Source organism: Athene cunicularia (assembly GCF_003259725.1).
Source record: "Athene cunicularia isolate RWA chromosome 19 unlocalized genomic scaffold, athCun1 chr19_part1, whole genome shotgun sequence".
NCBI classification, from domain to species: Eukaryota; Metazoa; Chordata; class Aves; order Strigiformes; family Strigidae; genus Athene; species Athene cunicularia.
Window position 1 is genome coordinate 1,689,060 of NW_020799124.1, and position 16,705 is coordinate 1,705,764.

The 16,705-nt window shown below is 54.0% G+C and overlaps 1 protein-coding gene across 1 annotated transcript in view; it reads right to left on the minus strand.

Moving 5' to 3' along the window:
* SRSF1 (serine and arginine rich splicing factor 1) overlaps nt 1–6,709 on the minus strand; it is a 9,716-nt gene extending 3,007 nt beyond the window's left edge. The window contains 2 exon segments of the mRNA XM_026861803.1: nt 1,106–1,364; nt 6,522–6,709. Coding sequence (XP_026717604.1) covers nt 1,106–1,364; nt 6,522–6,709 — 447 coding nt within the window.
* Nucleotides 6,710–16,705: the final 9,996 nt, after the last annotated feature.

The window sequence follows — 16,705 nt, forward strand, 5'->3', positions numbered from 1 at the left end:
CGCCGCGCCGGAGCGCGAGGGTGCAGCGAGCTCGGTCCTCCCTCAGAGAGCCCCCGCTGCCCGCGGTGGGGGAAGAACGCAATCCGCGGCCGCGGGTCTTACGGCGGCGGCAGGCCCTGTGACGTCACGTCCGGTGCGGCGTCCGCGCCAAGAAGGCCCGGCCGGGGCAGGGGAGGGTGTATCCCACAATGCACCGCGGCGGCGGGAGCGGGTCTCGCTGCGCCGTGGGCTGAGGGGCAGCGGCCGCGCCCGGGATGCGGTTACGGCTCTGACGGGTTGGGCCGCGCTTAGGGGGCGGGGGAGAAGGCTCTGCCCGCCGACCGGGCGGGGAGACCGAGGCGGGCTGCGACCGGCTTGGCCACGCTGAGGCAAAATGGCTGCCCTGAGGGCCCAGGGAGGTGAATCCAGGCCTGGGCCCCCTGCTCAGCCATGCGAGCGTCCTGCTTGCGTATCTCCTTCAGCAGAGCGTTAAACTTAAGTTTTAGGGCTGTTGCGTTTTGTTTTTTGTTTTTTTTTTTCCCCCTAACATTGTGCTTTCCCATTTCAAAACACTGTATCATGGTTCTTAGGGGCTTTTACAGCGAACTGATCCCATGGTCTGCTCTGGAAGGACACTCCAACCTACTCCGCAGGCTGAGCACAATGACTTTGGACAGAACAAACCTTAATGTACTTCGGTTTGTGTCTCTGTAAGTTAATAGAAGAGGAGGAACAAGAAAGCGTTTGAGATTGAGGCAAAGTTACATCTCAAGTGGACACGCTGATGAAAACGTCGTGTCCTGAGGGCTGTGTGTTCCTGCAGAAGCGTGTGCTCTGTGGCGCATCTGCGGAGGCGTGATGGAGAATTACATGAGAAATGAGTACAAAAGAGGGCAGGAGAGGCTATCTTGGAGAAGAAGCAAGAAAATTACACAACAGCATTATGTTAGCAACATTATAGTTTAAATAAAGTCAATTTTAAACACCAGTGCGGTAGTCTAGTTTGTCACAAAGCCCAAAAGACACGTTAAGGCAGTAAGCGGAGGGTTAGATGGTCGAACGGCTGTAGTGAGCCCCAAACCCTCGGAGCAGCAGAGCCTCCCTGGTGCGCCTGCCTCGCCCTCACCCAGCGCGACTCGTTCCTCTGCTCAACGCCTCGCTGCTTGGCGTTCGGGTCAAAAATTGCTTTTGAAGTGCTGATTTTTTGTCTGATTCGCAAGATAGAATAGAGGGATGCTGCTAAGAAATGTTTGAAATCGTTGTGCTTTCGCAATCTGGGTGTCTCTCGTTTATCCCTTGGTATCTTTTGTATCGGCACAAGCGAACCCATGTGGTGCCGGAAAGGTTGAGTCATTGTAACCACCGCAATGGGGTGGAAGTAGTATCTGAGTGTGTAGAAAAACCCTTTAGGCTCCTAATTTAATTAAGGGATTTTGAAATAGGGGTTGTGCCTCTTCAGTGGAGTCTGTAGTGCATACTTCATTTTTCACATGTTAATTAAAAATGCATATTCCTCCAGAAGAGCAGCAATCCTGATGACACAATTAGGAAAATGTTATCAGTAGAACATCACAACCTGGTTGTCTGTTACAAATGCCTTTCGTTTTTCTCTCATGGAGGTTAAAGGACAGCAACGTGCTCTGCTCTAGTGATTTTTAACATTGGTAGCATCTATGTTCGATCGCTAGTGGTTTAAATAAAGGCTGCTATCAATCACTGAAAGATATTATGAGAAAGCCCATCTTCAGGAGTGGTGGTTCGCAAAGTATAAACTGCTGAGTGTCTAGGGATTTTGTACATCTTTAAAAGAGTATTATGGTTTTACAATTCCGTTTGTAGTGGAGGACGATCTGGCGAGAGGGTGACTGCAGTGCCCCCGTGGTTCTGGCGTTGACCTACACGACTTCAGTGGGTGCTGTTGAGTAAGGAATTTTTTTGAACCAGCACAATTTAACAAGGTAATTCAGTTATTTGCCAGCTCAGTCGAAATACTTGTTGCATACAAAAAACCAAAAAACCCCAATTCCCCTCCCCACAAAACCCCAAATCTCAAACACCCCGAATATGCTTTTCCCAGGTGTAGGGAAGGCTCCATCCTTTGCCAAGAAACGAGTATTTTGCAAAGCTTCTTAAACTGCTGAAAGTTATTCTTAAAGGCATCATAAAATAATGGTGAGGCTGCCTGGTTTGCAAAAACCCTATTGCGTAGTTTCTTTTGTGTGTTAATAATCCTCATAACTGCGTTAAATGATTGCCTTAATTACCTTAATGAAGTGTCTCTTTATAGAAATATTGAATGTTTCCTTCCTCATTATCTTTTTTAGCTCTGTGTTATCAGTGGAGTGCTTAAAGCAGTTGGATAAGCTGCAGAACATTTATTTGCTTTGTCAGAGTCGCTTTTGGCTTTCTGGCAAAATGTATATGTGGAGAATCATTAAAAATTAATTATGTAGAAAATAAATTAATGGGAAGGAAATGGCAAATAATCTTGCTAAAAAAAAGCATGTCTGGCTGCGTGCTGCCTCGCGTCCCCTCTACCGCTCCCCTGGCTCCGTTAGCCAGAACCTGGTTTCCCTAAGCCTTAGCACGGTACGATCCAGCTGGGATTAGTCTGGACTAATCTTACTTTGTTGCAAAATAGCAGTTCATCAAAGCTCGGATTGTTTGGAAGAAAAGGGTCGTTTTTAAACCCAGCGTCTTAAATTGTAATTTTTTGGGGGAGAGCTAAGCTTTGAATTGTCCAAACTTGCCGTTTCCCTCCCACAACATTCACCCTGAACACGCTGCTGGAGCCGTTTCTGTTGGCGTTTCAGCAGTAACGCGAGACGGCACAGACAGTGTCTTTGGAGCTTGAAATATAAAGCTCATATTTTGGGGGCCTTCGATTTCAACTAGTGCCTCAACAAAGTTATTAATTTTCATATCGAAAAAGACGCAAAAATACAGTGTGTGATTTTTTTCGGAGAAACTCTTGAGTACGTTGATAAGACAAGGAAGGTGTGTGCAAGTTTGAAAATATTTCCCGTAAAAGTGGCTGGGGGCAGAGCTTGTTTCATTTATGCAGATTTACGTGTAAGGAAGAAGGTTTCACGTGCACGTGCAGACACAACCCACAACACGCTCTGACGGTGTGACTTTTTCCTGAAAGGACACACACAGGTAGAGACTTAGAGAAAAGCCACCCAGAAGAGCAGGCGGCATCGACGGGTGTTTTCCACAGATAACACCACCACCCAAATTCAAATCATGCCTGGAAGGCGTTGTGAAAATGCTGATTTTTAGAAATCATGAAACACTGCTCTTTTTTCCTCATTAGAGCAGCGACATCATTACGGCTGTAAGCGCGGTGTGCTCGGCAGAGCCAGGACCGTCGGGTCCCCGGAGGTGACAGCGGGACCCTCCGGTGCAGCGCCACGAGCCGCCTCGGCACACTAGGCTGGCTGGAGGGGCGCAAGGAGGCAGAATCTAGTTAAATTGTGTATGGATATTTGTCTTGCTAATAGCAATTCAGGGTGAATTTAAAAAAATATATATTTAAAAATTAAAAATCAGGGGGGTTGCTGTGATTTCTGCTGTCTTGTTTTTATGTTACTCTGATTTTCAGCGCCTGGTTTCACCTTTGGTTCCCACGTGCCAGTGCACCACATCAGAGGGCAGGGAGGGGAAGAGGCAGCAGTCAGTGCAGACTGAAAAGTTTAAATGAGCCCCCCCCAGTTTGTTTTAAATCATTTCTTTTTCTGGGAAAATGTTCAGACAGTGCTCTGCGGGCTCTTTCTGCCCGCTCTCCATTGCTCCCTGCTTCCCGCCGTCACTGGGTATTCGCTGCTGCTCCCTCTCCGCGCCTGGCAGCATCCTCCAGAGCCTGACGTGGACGGAGGAAAGCGAATGCAAACTGTTAATGAAAATAAACCTGCTACGGAATAAATAAGCCAAAAGGAGTGGAGCCGTTTGGGTTGCTCGTTTCAGAAAGATCCTTGTGGTTGGGCAGAGACTGACCGGCGAGGGTTTCCCCTGCAACCCGCTCCTTCGCTTCTTTTGCTATTTTTATTTCTCTGTGCACTCCCTGGAGCGGCCTCCTTTCCCCTCGACGCCTTCGCCCGCCCCAGGCGTGCAGCACACGGCCGGCTGCGCTGGGAGCCGCTGAGGAGCTGGGAGCTCGCCGGCCCCGCTCGGCACCTCCTTTCGCACTGCTTGTGCTTCGTCTCGGAGCAAACGGTGCCACCCCGGTACGGGGAACTGAGACAGCGGTGACAGAACACCGGGGAGGTAACGCCGAGCGAGCCAGGCCCTGTGGCGAGAGCCTTGTGCTGCAGGGCTTATTAAACCAGCAGCACGTTGTACGTGTCCATTAAAAGTATCGATAGAGTCTTGTTCGGTGTGTGGCACCTGTCACCGTCCCCACCGCGGCACAGCTGCAAAGAGCATCCTGGGGGACGTCTTCGTGGCGGCCGTGCCACCGAGCTGAGCCTCAGGAGTGTGGGTAGAGCTGAATCTTTTTGTTCTCCAAAAATAACCCCAATTTGCTAGGCCTCGGTGGTTTTTAAAAGGAGGTTTTCCATTAGCTTTCCATCGGAGAGCTGCTGGCAGCGCTGCCGACGTCCCCGCTCCCTCTGAAAAGAGACAACAGGATGTGACGCCCGTGGCGTCAGTGCAGGCTCGCTGATTTTTTTTAAGACAAGGAAATGGAAGGAGTGAGAAATGCATTAAAATCTGTTACAAGCAGAATATTTTTAAATACAAATAAAGTTTTAGCAACTGTTTCATTGACACGTGTAACTTTACGTCAATATGTGAGAAAGGTGAGGGATTGTGATAACTGCTTGAGTACAAGAAGTCACGCAGACCAAGGTAGGAGGGACACCCGGCCATATATTTTTACTCTCTGAGCTCAATAAAAGGCAAACAAAGGAGGAAAGATAAACTAGATGTTTACAAAAGACCCAGGGTAGGAGCAGTTGCCAAGTTCCTCAGCAGTTTGCTGAGCCCAGTGCCCCGGCTAAAAGGCCTGTCTGTCTCCGTTCTCCCTGTAAATCCTGTTTCACGGCATTTTATTATCCAGATGTTCCCCATTTAGGAAACCTCACAGTTCATATCCCAGTTGTTCTTAAAGGCGAAAGGTGCTTTTAATTTAGCAAGTTAATATATGTTGTCAGAAATTAGGAGTGGAAACACCCCGGCTGTCTTCTGCTGGCAGTGGCTGTCCTTCACTGCTGCGCGGCGCAGGGCAAAATGGGGCAGTTTCCAATTCTTGTATGGTACCTGACTTAACGGCACCATGGTAGCCCAACTAAAATATGAAATACATAGAAGAAACCTGATTATTTTTTTCTTTTTCTTAATGCATCTTTTAGGTGCAGTTGCTTGAGGATATAGTAAATGAGAATAGCAGATCATTGCATTTGAGAGGCAGCACCCAAGCATGAACACCAGATATTATTTTGATAGCTTCCCGGGAAGCAAATTAACATTTTCATACTGTGAAATACCCCACGTGAGAAAGAAAGGCTCAAAGGAGAGTGAACTTCATGGGATGAGGAGCTCTGGGAGAGCTGGGCTGGCGAGGGCGGGGAGCCGCAGTACCGGGAAAAGCCTCGTTTCTTCCGTGGGGACCAGTTAACCGTAAACCCGACGCTTTCGATCATGTTGTGGCATATCAGAGGGTTTTACTGCTTCCTTCATTTGCCTTTCTAGAAGAGATTTTCATTAGACGTGCACCACTTTGTGTTTAAAGAGACACGGTGGGTCTTTTGCAATGGGAACGGGATCTACAGAGTTTCTCCTCTGCAGCGCTGCTGGGAACTGCGAAAGAAGCCGGTGGGGAGGTGGGACACAGCGAGGCAAAGCCCTTCCAGAGCAAACCAGTAAAACACTCTGTGCCGAGCTCCTTCCCACTCCAGCCTGCGTGTCTCCTCCTCATCCAGGCCGGTTCCAAGCCCAGCACACGTTGCTGTTGCCTTCGGAGCGGCTCTGCTGGCCCCCGGGGCTGCCACCACCAAGCACAGGTGTTCTCCGCCGACGTGGGGAGCGCGGGGCTGCAGCTGGAATCTGCTTTCTGTTTGGAGCGGCGGTGATGCATCGCTGGGCTGTGCGACACGCACACACACAAACACACACACACACACGCACACGCTGCTTCCGCGTCCATCCGATTTCCATTACGGCCCGAGTGGCTGCAGCTCTTTGCCCAGGGCCAGCCCCTGCGAGGCTTTTTTGCTGTTAACAGCAGAGGAAGAAAGAAAAATAAATGGTGTGCTGCCGGTCCTAGGGGCAAACATAAAGCAGTGCCTCCATATACTTTTGTTTGCTCTGAGAGCATCAACGACGTCAGTATATTTTTTTCTTCTAGGGCTTTTGTTTGGTTTATTATTCCCCTTTTTATTCCTCCTCATCCTCCCGGGCAGAGGGCAGCTTTGCTCCCTAACCAACTGCTTGCCTCTCTGGAGTTAATCATAAGCTGAGCGCTGCGATGGACTAGGGCTGAAGTTCCCCCTGAGCACTGGTGGGACTGGGCTGAACTGGAAATGCACATTCCAGACACTCACGTTGGTGGTTTACACCGAGGGCACGGGTTTGGGTGCTGTGGCAGCGGCACGGGAGCCTGGAGGAACCCGCTGGCTTCTGGGTGCTCCTCGGCAAAGACAGACGTGTTCGATGCCACACGGGCTCGCGTGGAGCCCAGCTCGGAGGCAGAGCTGTCTGAGGCCACCGAGGGCTGTTTCAGAGGACGCATGTCGTCTGTGCAGAGGTTTGCTCCCCTCCCACGGATATTTCCTTGCCGTGGGACCTAAGCAACTATTACCCACCACCTTTGCAAACTTTGGCAATGTATATTTTGTCTGCTAGAAACCTCTACTCTTTCCTTGCCATGAAATGCATTCCCGACACCTCCTCCCTGTATCGCCACGAATAACCAGCCCCCCCCAGACCGGGGATGCGGCTGGATCCTGCCCAGTAATTCCCACCCTGGGGGGTGCTGGGCAGGGGATGGGGTGCATGGGCAGCCCTGGGTGTGAGTTACACCCCAATAAATCATCTGGGCACATTTCGCTGTGTGGGGAACTTGAAAGGAAACCCCCAGTGCAGCAAGGCCCGGCCACGCACCCCCAGCCCCAAGGCCGAGCTGCTTGGGGGGGGCTGTCCTGCTGTGCAGGACATCCCTGGGGCCCAGGTTGTGTGCTGGAAGGACACCATGAGATTTCATAAGTGGTAAAATGCCAAAAGCTGATCTTTTTTCCTGCCTCTGCACAACCCACAGCCAGCAGCGGAGCTCTGCGCTTTTTGGGTGGATGCTGAGGTGTTTAAGGGTTTGTCCCCACTATGGATCTGTTGGGGCCGGTGATGTTCAGACACTCGACCCTTCTCATGCTGGGCATCGCTGCCAGGGGGAAGGGCCACACCACTGCCAGGAGAACGGGAACAGTCCCTGCATCCCAACAGAAAAACTGCCTTGTACTGGAGATGCACGCAGAGTTTCAGCCCTGGTTTGTAAATCAATCCCTTGGGCCTGGAGAAGGCTCTGCCACTTTCCAGACGGGCAGGTTTGTGGCAGGAGATGAGCTGCGTCCAAAGGGTGGTAGGATCGGAGTCACTCCGGTTTAGCGTTGCTTATTTTCCTGGCACGTGCTGGAAGTGGATGCGGGCTGTGCTCTGCTCTGTCTCCCTGGTCCTGCCCTCGTGCCCTTCGGGTTGCTGCTGGCGAGACGCCGGGCTGTGAGCAGAGCTCCGCGTGAGGACAACCTTTCCCCCGCTGTATTTCCAAGACAGATTAAGCGGTAGGCAGAGTAGCCTTAAGCATCCCTCTAATTAAAACAAAATCCCTCATGGCCTCTTATATAGAGAGATATTACAGGCTTAAGGGATGTACAAAATGTATATTTATTGATTGGATCAACTGTTGCAGCTCCTTCCACAGAGTTCAGCGAGAGCATCAACAGACGACTGGCCAGGAGGGAAGGGGAGCGGGGTTTGGCCGGTGCTTTCACGGCGAGACCATCAGTACCTGCCTGGTATATATACATATATACAGTCATATATGTAGGTAGGCATCACCCCAGCGCCCATCCTGGGAACCCCTCGTTTCTGGTCCTGCTTTGCCAGGCTGGTGCCGGCTCTGGCGTGGGACGCGCTGCCGACGCCAGGTTCCCCCCACCGCCCGTTTGCCGGCTGCGGGTTTGCAGAGTTGTGCCCACGGTGGGTTGTTTCTGGCTGCTTTGCTCCTGCGTCCGCTGGCAATGGCTGGGTTTTTTTGATTGCAGGAGTGCAAGATCGTTTCTGGTAAAGCCTCGGTAGTGATTGAGGGTCGTGGTTTTCAGTGAGAAACAACCACTCGAAAGCTTTTGCAGGCTGAGATTTTGGGTTTAGCAAGTTGCTTCACCACAATCTGAACCCCAAGAAATGTGAGTGTGTAGTGGAATTGTCTGCAGGCCTGGATGAAAACGGTGCTGGCAGATGATGCTGTAACTTCCACAACGTAAACATTACAGAAAAATAGTGTAAATACGGGGGATTCTATTTTTTTTTCCCCTCATTTTTTCCCTCACGCAGGCCAGGGACTGCTAAAGCTTAAATAAATCACTGCAGAAGTGAGACTGACCTAAATCATCTTACACAGTGGAGACCTTGTCTCCTGCTTTTGGAGCTTCTCGTATTTATGCCGTGCCAGAACAGAGTTGAAGTTGTCTGTACGGCAGTAGCTGCATCCTACGCCCCGGGGAGCTCGGGGGAAGGTGTGAGATCGGCTGGCGTGTGGCAGCAAGGCTGCTGGGGAGAAAAAAAAAAAACAAACCACCAGCTCTCTCGTGCCGGGGGAACCAGCGGGTATTTCTGGTGCCGTGCTTGGCGCTGGCAGGTTTCTGTGCGGGGCTGCCGCTCTGCCCCCCTCTGCTTGCAGCGGGTGGGCTCATGCGTGAGTGCCTAATTAATTCATGCATAAGCGCCTAATGAGTGAACGCAGAAGCTCCCAGTTAATATACGTTTGAGCACCCAACGAGTTCATGCATGAGCACCCAATTAGTGCATGCATCAGCACCTAATTATTTTATGCATGAGTGCCCGGGAGGGGCCCGGGTGCCACCGAGAAGGTCCCGCATGAGCGCGGCGCGACCCTGCCCGCAGACTCACAATTAGTTCACGCACGAGTGCAGGATCAGTCCACGCATGAATGCCCAGTTAGTGGATGCATGAATGCCTAATTACTGTACACATGAGCCCCTAATTAGTGCATGCATGAGCACCCAAGTAGTTCACGCATGATCGCCTGGTTATTTTGCATATGAATGCGCAATTAGCCTGTGCATGACTGCTCGATTATTTCATGCATGAGCGCCAGGTGGTTTACATGTGATTTCCCAGTTGGTTCAGCCCTGAGCGCCCAGTGTGATCCCGGAGCGGGGACTCCCCTGGGGACGGCAGCTGGCCCACAGGAGGGAGGGAAGGAGCACGGCAGGGTGGAAGAAAGGCCGAGAGTGATGCGGGGACGTGGGTTTCCTCCCCACACACCCTTCAGCCAGCCCAAAGCAACCTGGCACCCCTTGGCACCCCTGAGTTCATCTGAGAGCAGCGCAGTGCTCTGCTCCACCACAAAAACCCAACCCTGGCCCGTGCTGTGGCCCACGGGAGGGTGGAGCGGGTGATCACAACAGCCCTTCCAGCCCTAAACACGGTGGAAGCCTTTGATGTGCAGGCAGGGCCCCTCGCAGCGAAGCCACCTTGGGTTTAGGGCTTGTGCTGGAGCACCCAGCCCAAATGAGAGGGAAGACAGAAAAGAAAAAAATGGATAAACTCAAGGGAAGAAGTCGAATGAAAGCTCATCCCCGACCCGGCCCTGCAAGCCCACCGAGTTGGTGTCCCCAAACCCCTCTTCCCGCTGCGGGAGCAAAGCCTCGAGGCACCAGGGCTTCGACGTGAGCTTTGCGTTGGTGTTTATGTTGTCTCTAAACCCATTTTTCACTGCGGGAGAGATGAGATGAAAGGGAGTTCCCAGTGCTCGGTGCATCCAGCTGGGCTGGGGCGCTGGGAGCTGCGAGCAGTGGGCTGGCCGGCTCAGCCCGCCTGGGCTGCGTCACCCCTCGTCCCTCGGCACGTTGTTATGTTCCTGCGCTAATATGACCCCGCCAAGATTCCAGAGAGGTGTTTTTATTTATGGATCCTGCATGGACTGCACACCGCAAGTCACTTGCAAAAACTTGCAGCAGGCAGATGACCTGAATACATATTAATAAGGCTCACAAGTCGTTTAGTATTAGTTTTTTCTATCACGCTTGTGGGATGGCAAGGAACGCACTACCTCCTGGAAAGCAATGCTTAGACAAAAAGCCGTCTATAGCCTGTCACATTTTTAAGCCCCTTTGCCTTGGAGATAAGCCCAGGCTGCCCTGCCACGGTGCCTTGCTTGCGGCTGCCGCCGCTCCGAGACAAACCCAGGGGAGACGAGGAGCGACAGCTCCGTGCACGCCGCACCACGGAAGGGCCGGTGCCGGCTTTGGGGACAGGGTGTTGCATGGCTGGAGGCCATGTTTGGGGGTTTCAGAGCCTGATGGGGTGTTTGACCCAGTCCTGGGCAGTTCTTCTGATGAAGGAGTGTTTCTCCCTGGGCAGGACCCTCTGCGCCTGCTGCCCTGCTGCTCCTGGCAGCAATATCAGGTAGTGACCCCATTTCCCAGCTGGGGAACCTGGGGGACAGTCCCAGGTCTGGTATTTGTGTGCTCTGGTCTCACTCTGGATGGATAAGCCTTTGTGGATCAGGCACGGGGACGAGGTGCTCAGAGCACCAGGCCCAGGGAGAGAACCTGGCTCCTGTTCCCCGAGGGATGTGAGACTAACCCAGGGGGGACAGAAATGTGCCCAGACTGGATCTGTGCAGCGAAGAGGATAGCAGGTAATGAAAATTTTTTATCGTCCCAAATTTGTGAATAATAAACTGGGGGACTTGGAGTCTGATACCGATGTTAACGAACTGCTTACGGCGATCAAACCCTCCACATCAGCGGTGGCGGCTCCCCGCTGGAGTTTTATAGAGCATTTCCTTTTATAGGGCATTTTCTTTTTTCCCCGGGATTTATTCAGGTTCTATAGCAGGGATTCAGGGAGATAATACCGTACATTAACCAGGGCGCTGAAAACTGCTTCGCAAACAAGATTGATCAAAGCAGCCCAGGACTGATAGCAAACCCTCTGTAATGCAGTTTGTAAAACACTTGCCAAAACAATGGACTCCTGGTAAAAAATAGCTCGTGAGGGCCCTGGATCCAGCGGCTGGAAAGCTGGCGGCTGGCGACTGCGGTGATGAGCAGGGGCCAAATCTGGCCCCTCCTCGCTCCATGGCGGGGACCAGGTCTTGATGCCGAGGTGTAAGCGATGGGGAGAGCCACCAGTCCTGGTGGGGGGAGGTTTCTGGGGTGCCTGGCTGCATGTGGATCCATCCCCCTGGTCAGCACTCGCCATCCTGTGGGTGCCTCGTGGACGGGCTGTCACTTGCCGGGGAGAACAATGAGTTTTGCAAGGGGTCGGACTCCGCAAAGCTTTTTCCTTTTTCCCTGCGGGGTCGAGCTGCTGGCAGTGCCTCCCTCTCACTCTTCCATCTCATTTCTGTGCAGCTGCTTTGCAGCACGTCTCTGCAAGGAGGTTGGGAGCTGCCGGCTCTTCGCTCGATGCATCAGCCACAGGAGGGTGATTGCGATGTCACTAGATGAGGAAGAGGAGCTGTGGCCGCCCCGGCTGCGACGTTTGCCCTCCTGCCGCAGCAGGCAGGACCTGGAGGAGGGGGTTTGTGTCGATAGGATGAGGTGGCCAAATCCCGGGTGTTCCTGCCATGCCCACAGCCCCTGGGACACTCTGGGACGTGAATTAATAACAGAAGGTGCTTTACTGCTGCTGTTGGGTTTATTGATTATCAGCAAAAGAGCGACTGATGGTGGTGTCTGGAGAAGAGCGAGGAGGTGAGCAGAGGTGGAGGAGGAGAGAGGAAGGGAATTCCTGCGGGGAGAGGAGATGAAGGCAACATTTCTACAGTCCTCTGCTACAGACACGTGTTACAAAATACGTCAGCGTGCTGCGTCCACGGTGGGGCAGAGCAGAAGTAATGGGCTAACTTGTAGCAAAGTGGGTTTATGTTAAATAAGAAGAAAAATCCCCGATGGGGACGTTACCGCAGAGGCACGGCACGGAAGCAGAGCTGGTGTGATGCTGCAGCCGCGCTGTCAGCCCAACTTTTGGTTCCCAGACCTCTGCGTTTCTTACGACAGATGTGCACAAAGTCTGTGGTTTTTGACTTCAAATCGCCTGGGATTGGAAACGTGTCTTGTGGGGACGCGCACGGCCACGGGGCAGGAGGAGCACAGCCTTAGATGGCAACCGCTCCTCGCCACCAGGCGCTTTTCCTGTTAATCCCTGTGAAGTGCCTTATATAGTGCACTCAGAGGAATTTATAAATAAATGCTTTTTGTCACGAATCAGGAACGCATCTCCCTCCGTGGCATTTGAAGCACTCTCTTCCTCCAAGGCCGTGCTCCTTCACGTGCAGAGAGCGGCGCCGAGCCTGCAGCGCCACGGGCAGGAGCGGGGCTCCTCCACCCCCTCCTGCTGCCGACCGCTTTGGGGAAGGAGGCAGGACGTAACTGGGAGGGGGTTACACCGGGATTACAGAAGCAGCCACCCACACTGGAGCCGGTGGAGCGTTGACTGTCCCCATTTGGGTTCAGGGCCACCATTTTACACCTCGTGCCTTTGCAGCCGGGTCCCCAGGCAGCTCCCTCCTGCCCTGGGCTGACCCAGGACAGGAGGGAGGCGAGTGTTGCTTCTGTACCTGCTTGCACCAGGAAAATACTGGGAAGTCTGGAGCATGGGAGTGCTCGTGGGAAATCCTGGGGCTCCCATGGCACAGGACAGACAGGAAGAGCATCGCTCAGCAGCTGCCTCTACCCTTCAAACCCGCCAAGCCCCCATCATCTGCCCCAGCCTCAGCTCAGGATTAACAGTATAGTAAAACCAGACTTTGCGGTTGTCGCTCTGTCGCACACGAGGATTAAGCAGAAACTCACGGCAGCAGGAACAGAGATCTGACTTAAACCAGGTCCCTACTAATGAAGCTCCTTCGTTAGTAGGGGATGGTGTAGAAATACACGCCAGGCAACCTGGCTCTACTCCGGGCCTGGCTCACCTGCGAGGCTGGTTTGGTGTTTGCCAGATAGCAGAGCTCCTGGGAGGAGAAAAGCGGAGGGTTTCCTCCCCATGTCAGTGCCAGGGAGGGAGGGAGCTGCCTCCTCCAGTGCAGCCGGGATGGTGCCCGTGCCTGCACCGGGGCTGTAGCCCGGCTCTGTGCTGTGACTCCACTCTGGCCTCCTGGTCTGGGATGCTCCTAAAAAAGATCCACAAGACTCAGAGATCTGTTGCCTCAACAGAGACTCGGCAGAGCTATAAATAGCCCAGCCGAGTGTCGTGCAGCGGACCTGAGCAGAGTCACCCGTCCTCACAGCCAGGCGCTCCCAGGAGCCTTGCGGGAACCCCAGGGAGCCTGCCCGCTCTGGCCAGGCCAGCCTAGACCTGCCTGCACAGCCTGCAGGGATGTGGGTCTGCCCCATCCCCACTCCTGTGTACCCAGGTACCCCACAGGACTCCAACCTCCTGCCTTGCCCAAGCAGGTTGCGCTCTCCATCATCCACCTCTGCACTGGCTTCTCCCCCGCCTCAGCCCCGAGATCAACACCTCCAGCCCCCTCCGGCAGCACGGAGCCGCTGGAAACATCACCACAGAAGTATTTACTCCCGCTGCTGCTGAAATGGAAGCTCATAAAGGGCTGTAGCTAAGCCTGTTACTGTATTAACACCAGCATCCAAAACAGACAAAAGCAAGGTCCTGGCTGGGGGTGGCCTACAGCGAGCCAGCGCGCGTAGGTGGGTGCAGGGCGTCCCGGCAGGATGGGCACTGCCCACTCCCTCTTCTTGCAGAGGGAGCAAGAGAAGCCAACATGCAGAAAAAAGCAAGAAAAACACCTCTCCAGGGGTGCAATGAGACCATCAGTTGTTTCCCACAGCAGCACAGGGGGATCTTGATGTTAATAAGGCTCAGCTCCCGGCTCTGGCCACTTATTTATTTACTGACACTTTGCGACTCGGCTGGAGCAGCGATTGGGGCAGCCCTGGGACACCCGCAGCTCCCGGGTGTGCGGTGCCAGACAAACAGCAGATGACCTGCAGCCATTCCCTGGGCAATGCACCTGGGTTTTGAGCATTTTTGCTCAGAGGGGAGGCTGATGCCCTCAAATTCTCTTTCTGAAGGCTGGAGGTCTAGTCCCATGCCACCAGCAGTGGTCTTGCAAACTCAGTGCTGTACAGCCCTGCAGCGTTAGTCCTCCCTTGCTTTTCTGCTGTTCTCTGACTTCTGCTCATCTTAAGACGGAAGCTCAGATCTGGACCCATTTGGGAATAGTGAATATTTTATTTGCTGTTGGGAGTTTTGACCAGTATCTCAGAGGCTTCAAAGGTCACGCCAGGAAATATCCACTTCATTAGCAAAAAGGATGGGCCCATTCCTGGGCTGCCTGCTCACGAGACAAAAGCGCAGCCGTGGAGTGAACCCCAGCCTGTCCCCCGAGTGCTGTTACCAGCCCTAGGCTTGTCTTCCTTGAGCAATCAAATTAGATAGATTTCAGTACCTGGAGTGGTCTCCCTGGTTCTCAAGGCCACACATGCAATTAAAACTGCTCTCATTAAGAGCCAGCTAAGCCCCGGCAGCCCTGTCTCTGTCCTGCCGCTGTTCACGGCGGGCAGCGCTGTGCAGATAGCGCAGCGTGGGAATGAGGACGGCAGGGGAACGGGGACTTTTTTGTTCTGCTGGGTTTTTCTTCAGGTGGCTTCTGCAAAGGGCTTCTTGGCACCGCTGCTCAAGTGAAATGGAGCAACCTAAACGGGAGCTGGCTGGCAGCCAGCCTGGCAGACGGGTGTGTGGGGGGCAACCCAGGGGGCAAATGTTTGCCTGGAGCACACTTATCGTGCCAGGATCCCGCTGGCCCCGCTGTTCCCTTCCAGCGCTGGACCCCCTGGGACCTCGCGGGTGGGTGTGTGGGCAGCAGCCGGGTTACAAGTGGGAGTTTCCTCTGCTGTTTCCCACCCCGGGGCCTGCACACACAACGGGCAGCTCAGGGTTGGACTGCCAGCCCCCTGCCAGCCGCGGGCACCCTGCTGCAGGGTTTAGCAGGGTGGAGAGGGCTTAGTGGGGTCCCTGCCAAGGCACCACAGCACCACCTCAGCCCTTCGACCCGCTCCGACAGCGCTGGTACCTGCTGAGTTAGTAAAGCTGAGCTTTACCACGGCTTTACACCAGGGAGAGCAGTAATGCAAACCAGGGTATCACAGTGCTGCGTCAGACCTTTCCCTGGACTTCAGGGTGAACAGAGGGTTTTTACTCTCCCCTTTGTCCTTACCTTGGCTTCTGCATGTCCACAAAACATCACGCGATCTCACGGTGAACGTATGATGAAGCTGCTCAAACAGCTGCGTGTCACCCCTGAGCACTGGTGTGGCACAGGGCCAGTTCTCAGTGGCGCAGGACCAGGGTGTTGGGATTTTATCAGCTTTCCCACACGAAGCAAGGCTGGACCTGGCAGGAAAGGACTCGCCGAGACACGCTGAGCCGCTCCCACAGGACATGGGACTGGTGGTTTAGGGAAAAACGCTCCCACTTTTGCTGGTCATTCCCCAAGCTTTGCTGCTGGTATAAAAAACCCAAGAAATGAGGGAGCTCTCTTGACATGTTCAGAATGGGGAAATGTGTCTGGCTTTGCGGGGCAAGGGGAGGTGCTGAGTGCTGCAGGGGAAGCCGAGCACCTGCCTGCGCTGTCCTGAAAACCTGGAGATCTGGGGACAGTGGAGGAGGAGGAGATTACATCAAGCTTTAGGAGACCTGGATCTGTTCCTAACAGGGCCGCTAACGCCCTCAGGGATCTTTCACAGGTCTGTCTCTTGCTACTGCCTTAGTTATCTCAGCTGTAAACATGAGAAGCCTGCAGCAATGCCAGCCAGCTTGGGAGGGTCTCAGGAGGCTCCAGTGATCGATCCCCGTCACACCTTGAAGATCTCAGGTGGGTGACGACGCCGAGGTGCAAAGCTCCAACCGCTCGCCACCGCCAGAACTGGTTTTTTACTCTGAGGTCTGAGCTGTCTTTCCAAGACCACTTTGCACATGGTGGCCCCTGGCCTGCAAGCAGCTCTACGGACACAGACGAGTCTCTCAAGATGCCAGGAACTCGCTGGCGAGGAGCCACCCGTGAGACCTGGCGTTACGTGTACGCAGCCCTGCCAAAACGCAGCCACTCTGGGTGGCCGCGGTGCTCAGCGCCCGGCGACGTCGCAGCAAATCCTGCCACAGAGACACCCTGGGATCTCTCAGGGTTGGGAATGTGAGAGCCACGGAGCCCTCCTCGGCTCTAACGCTGCCCAGCTGAGCTGCCATGCCACGCAGCTGCCCGACGCGCCAACTAGAGCCCCGCAGTGCCTGCGCAGACCCGCAGCTTGGGGAAAGCGGGGTGTGGGGGGGCACAGGCAGGCCGGCACGGCTCCGGGCTCCGTCAGGGGAGATACATCCCTGTCACCCCTGGTGTGAGGCAGAGCCAGGCCCTCGGGGGTGTCACGGCAGCAAGGCCCCCCTCAAGGGATCGGCCCAGTTACCCCCAAGGGGCTCAGCTCTCCCCACGGCGGTGGGTCCCTCTCAGGGGCTCAGGGTCACGCCCAGG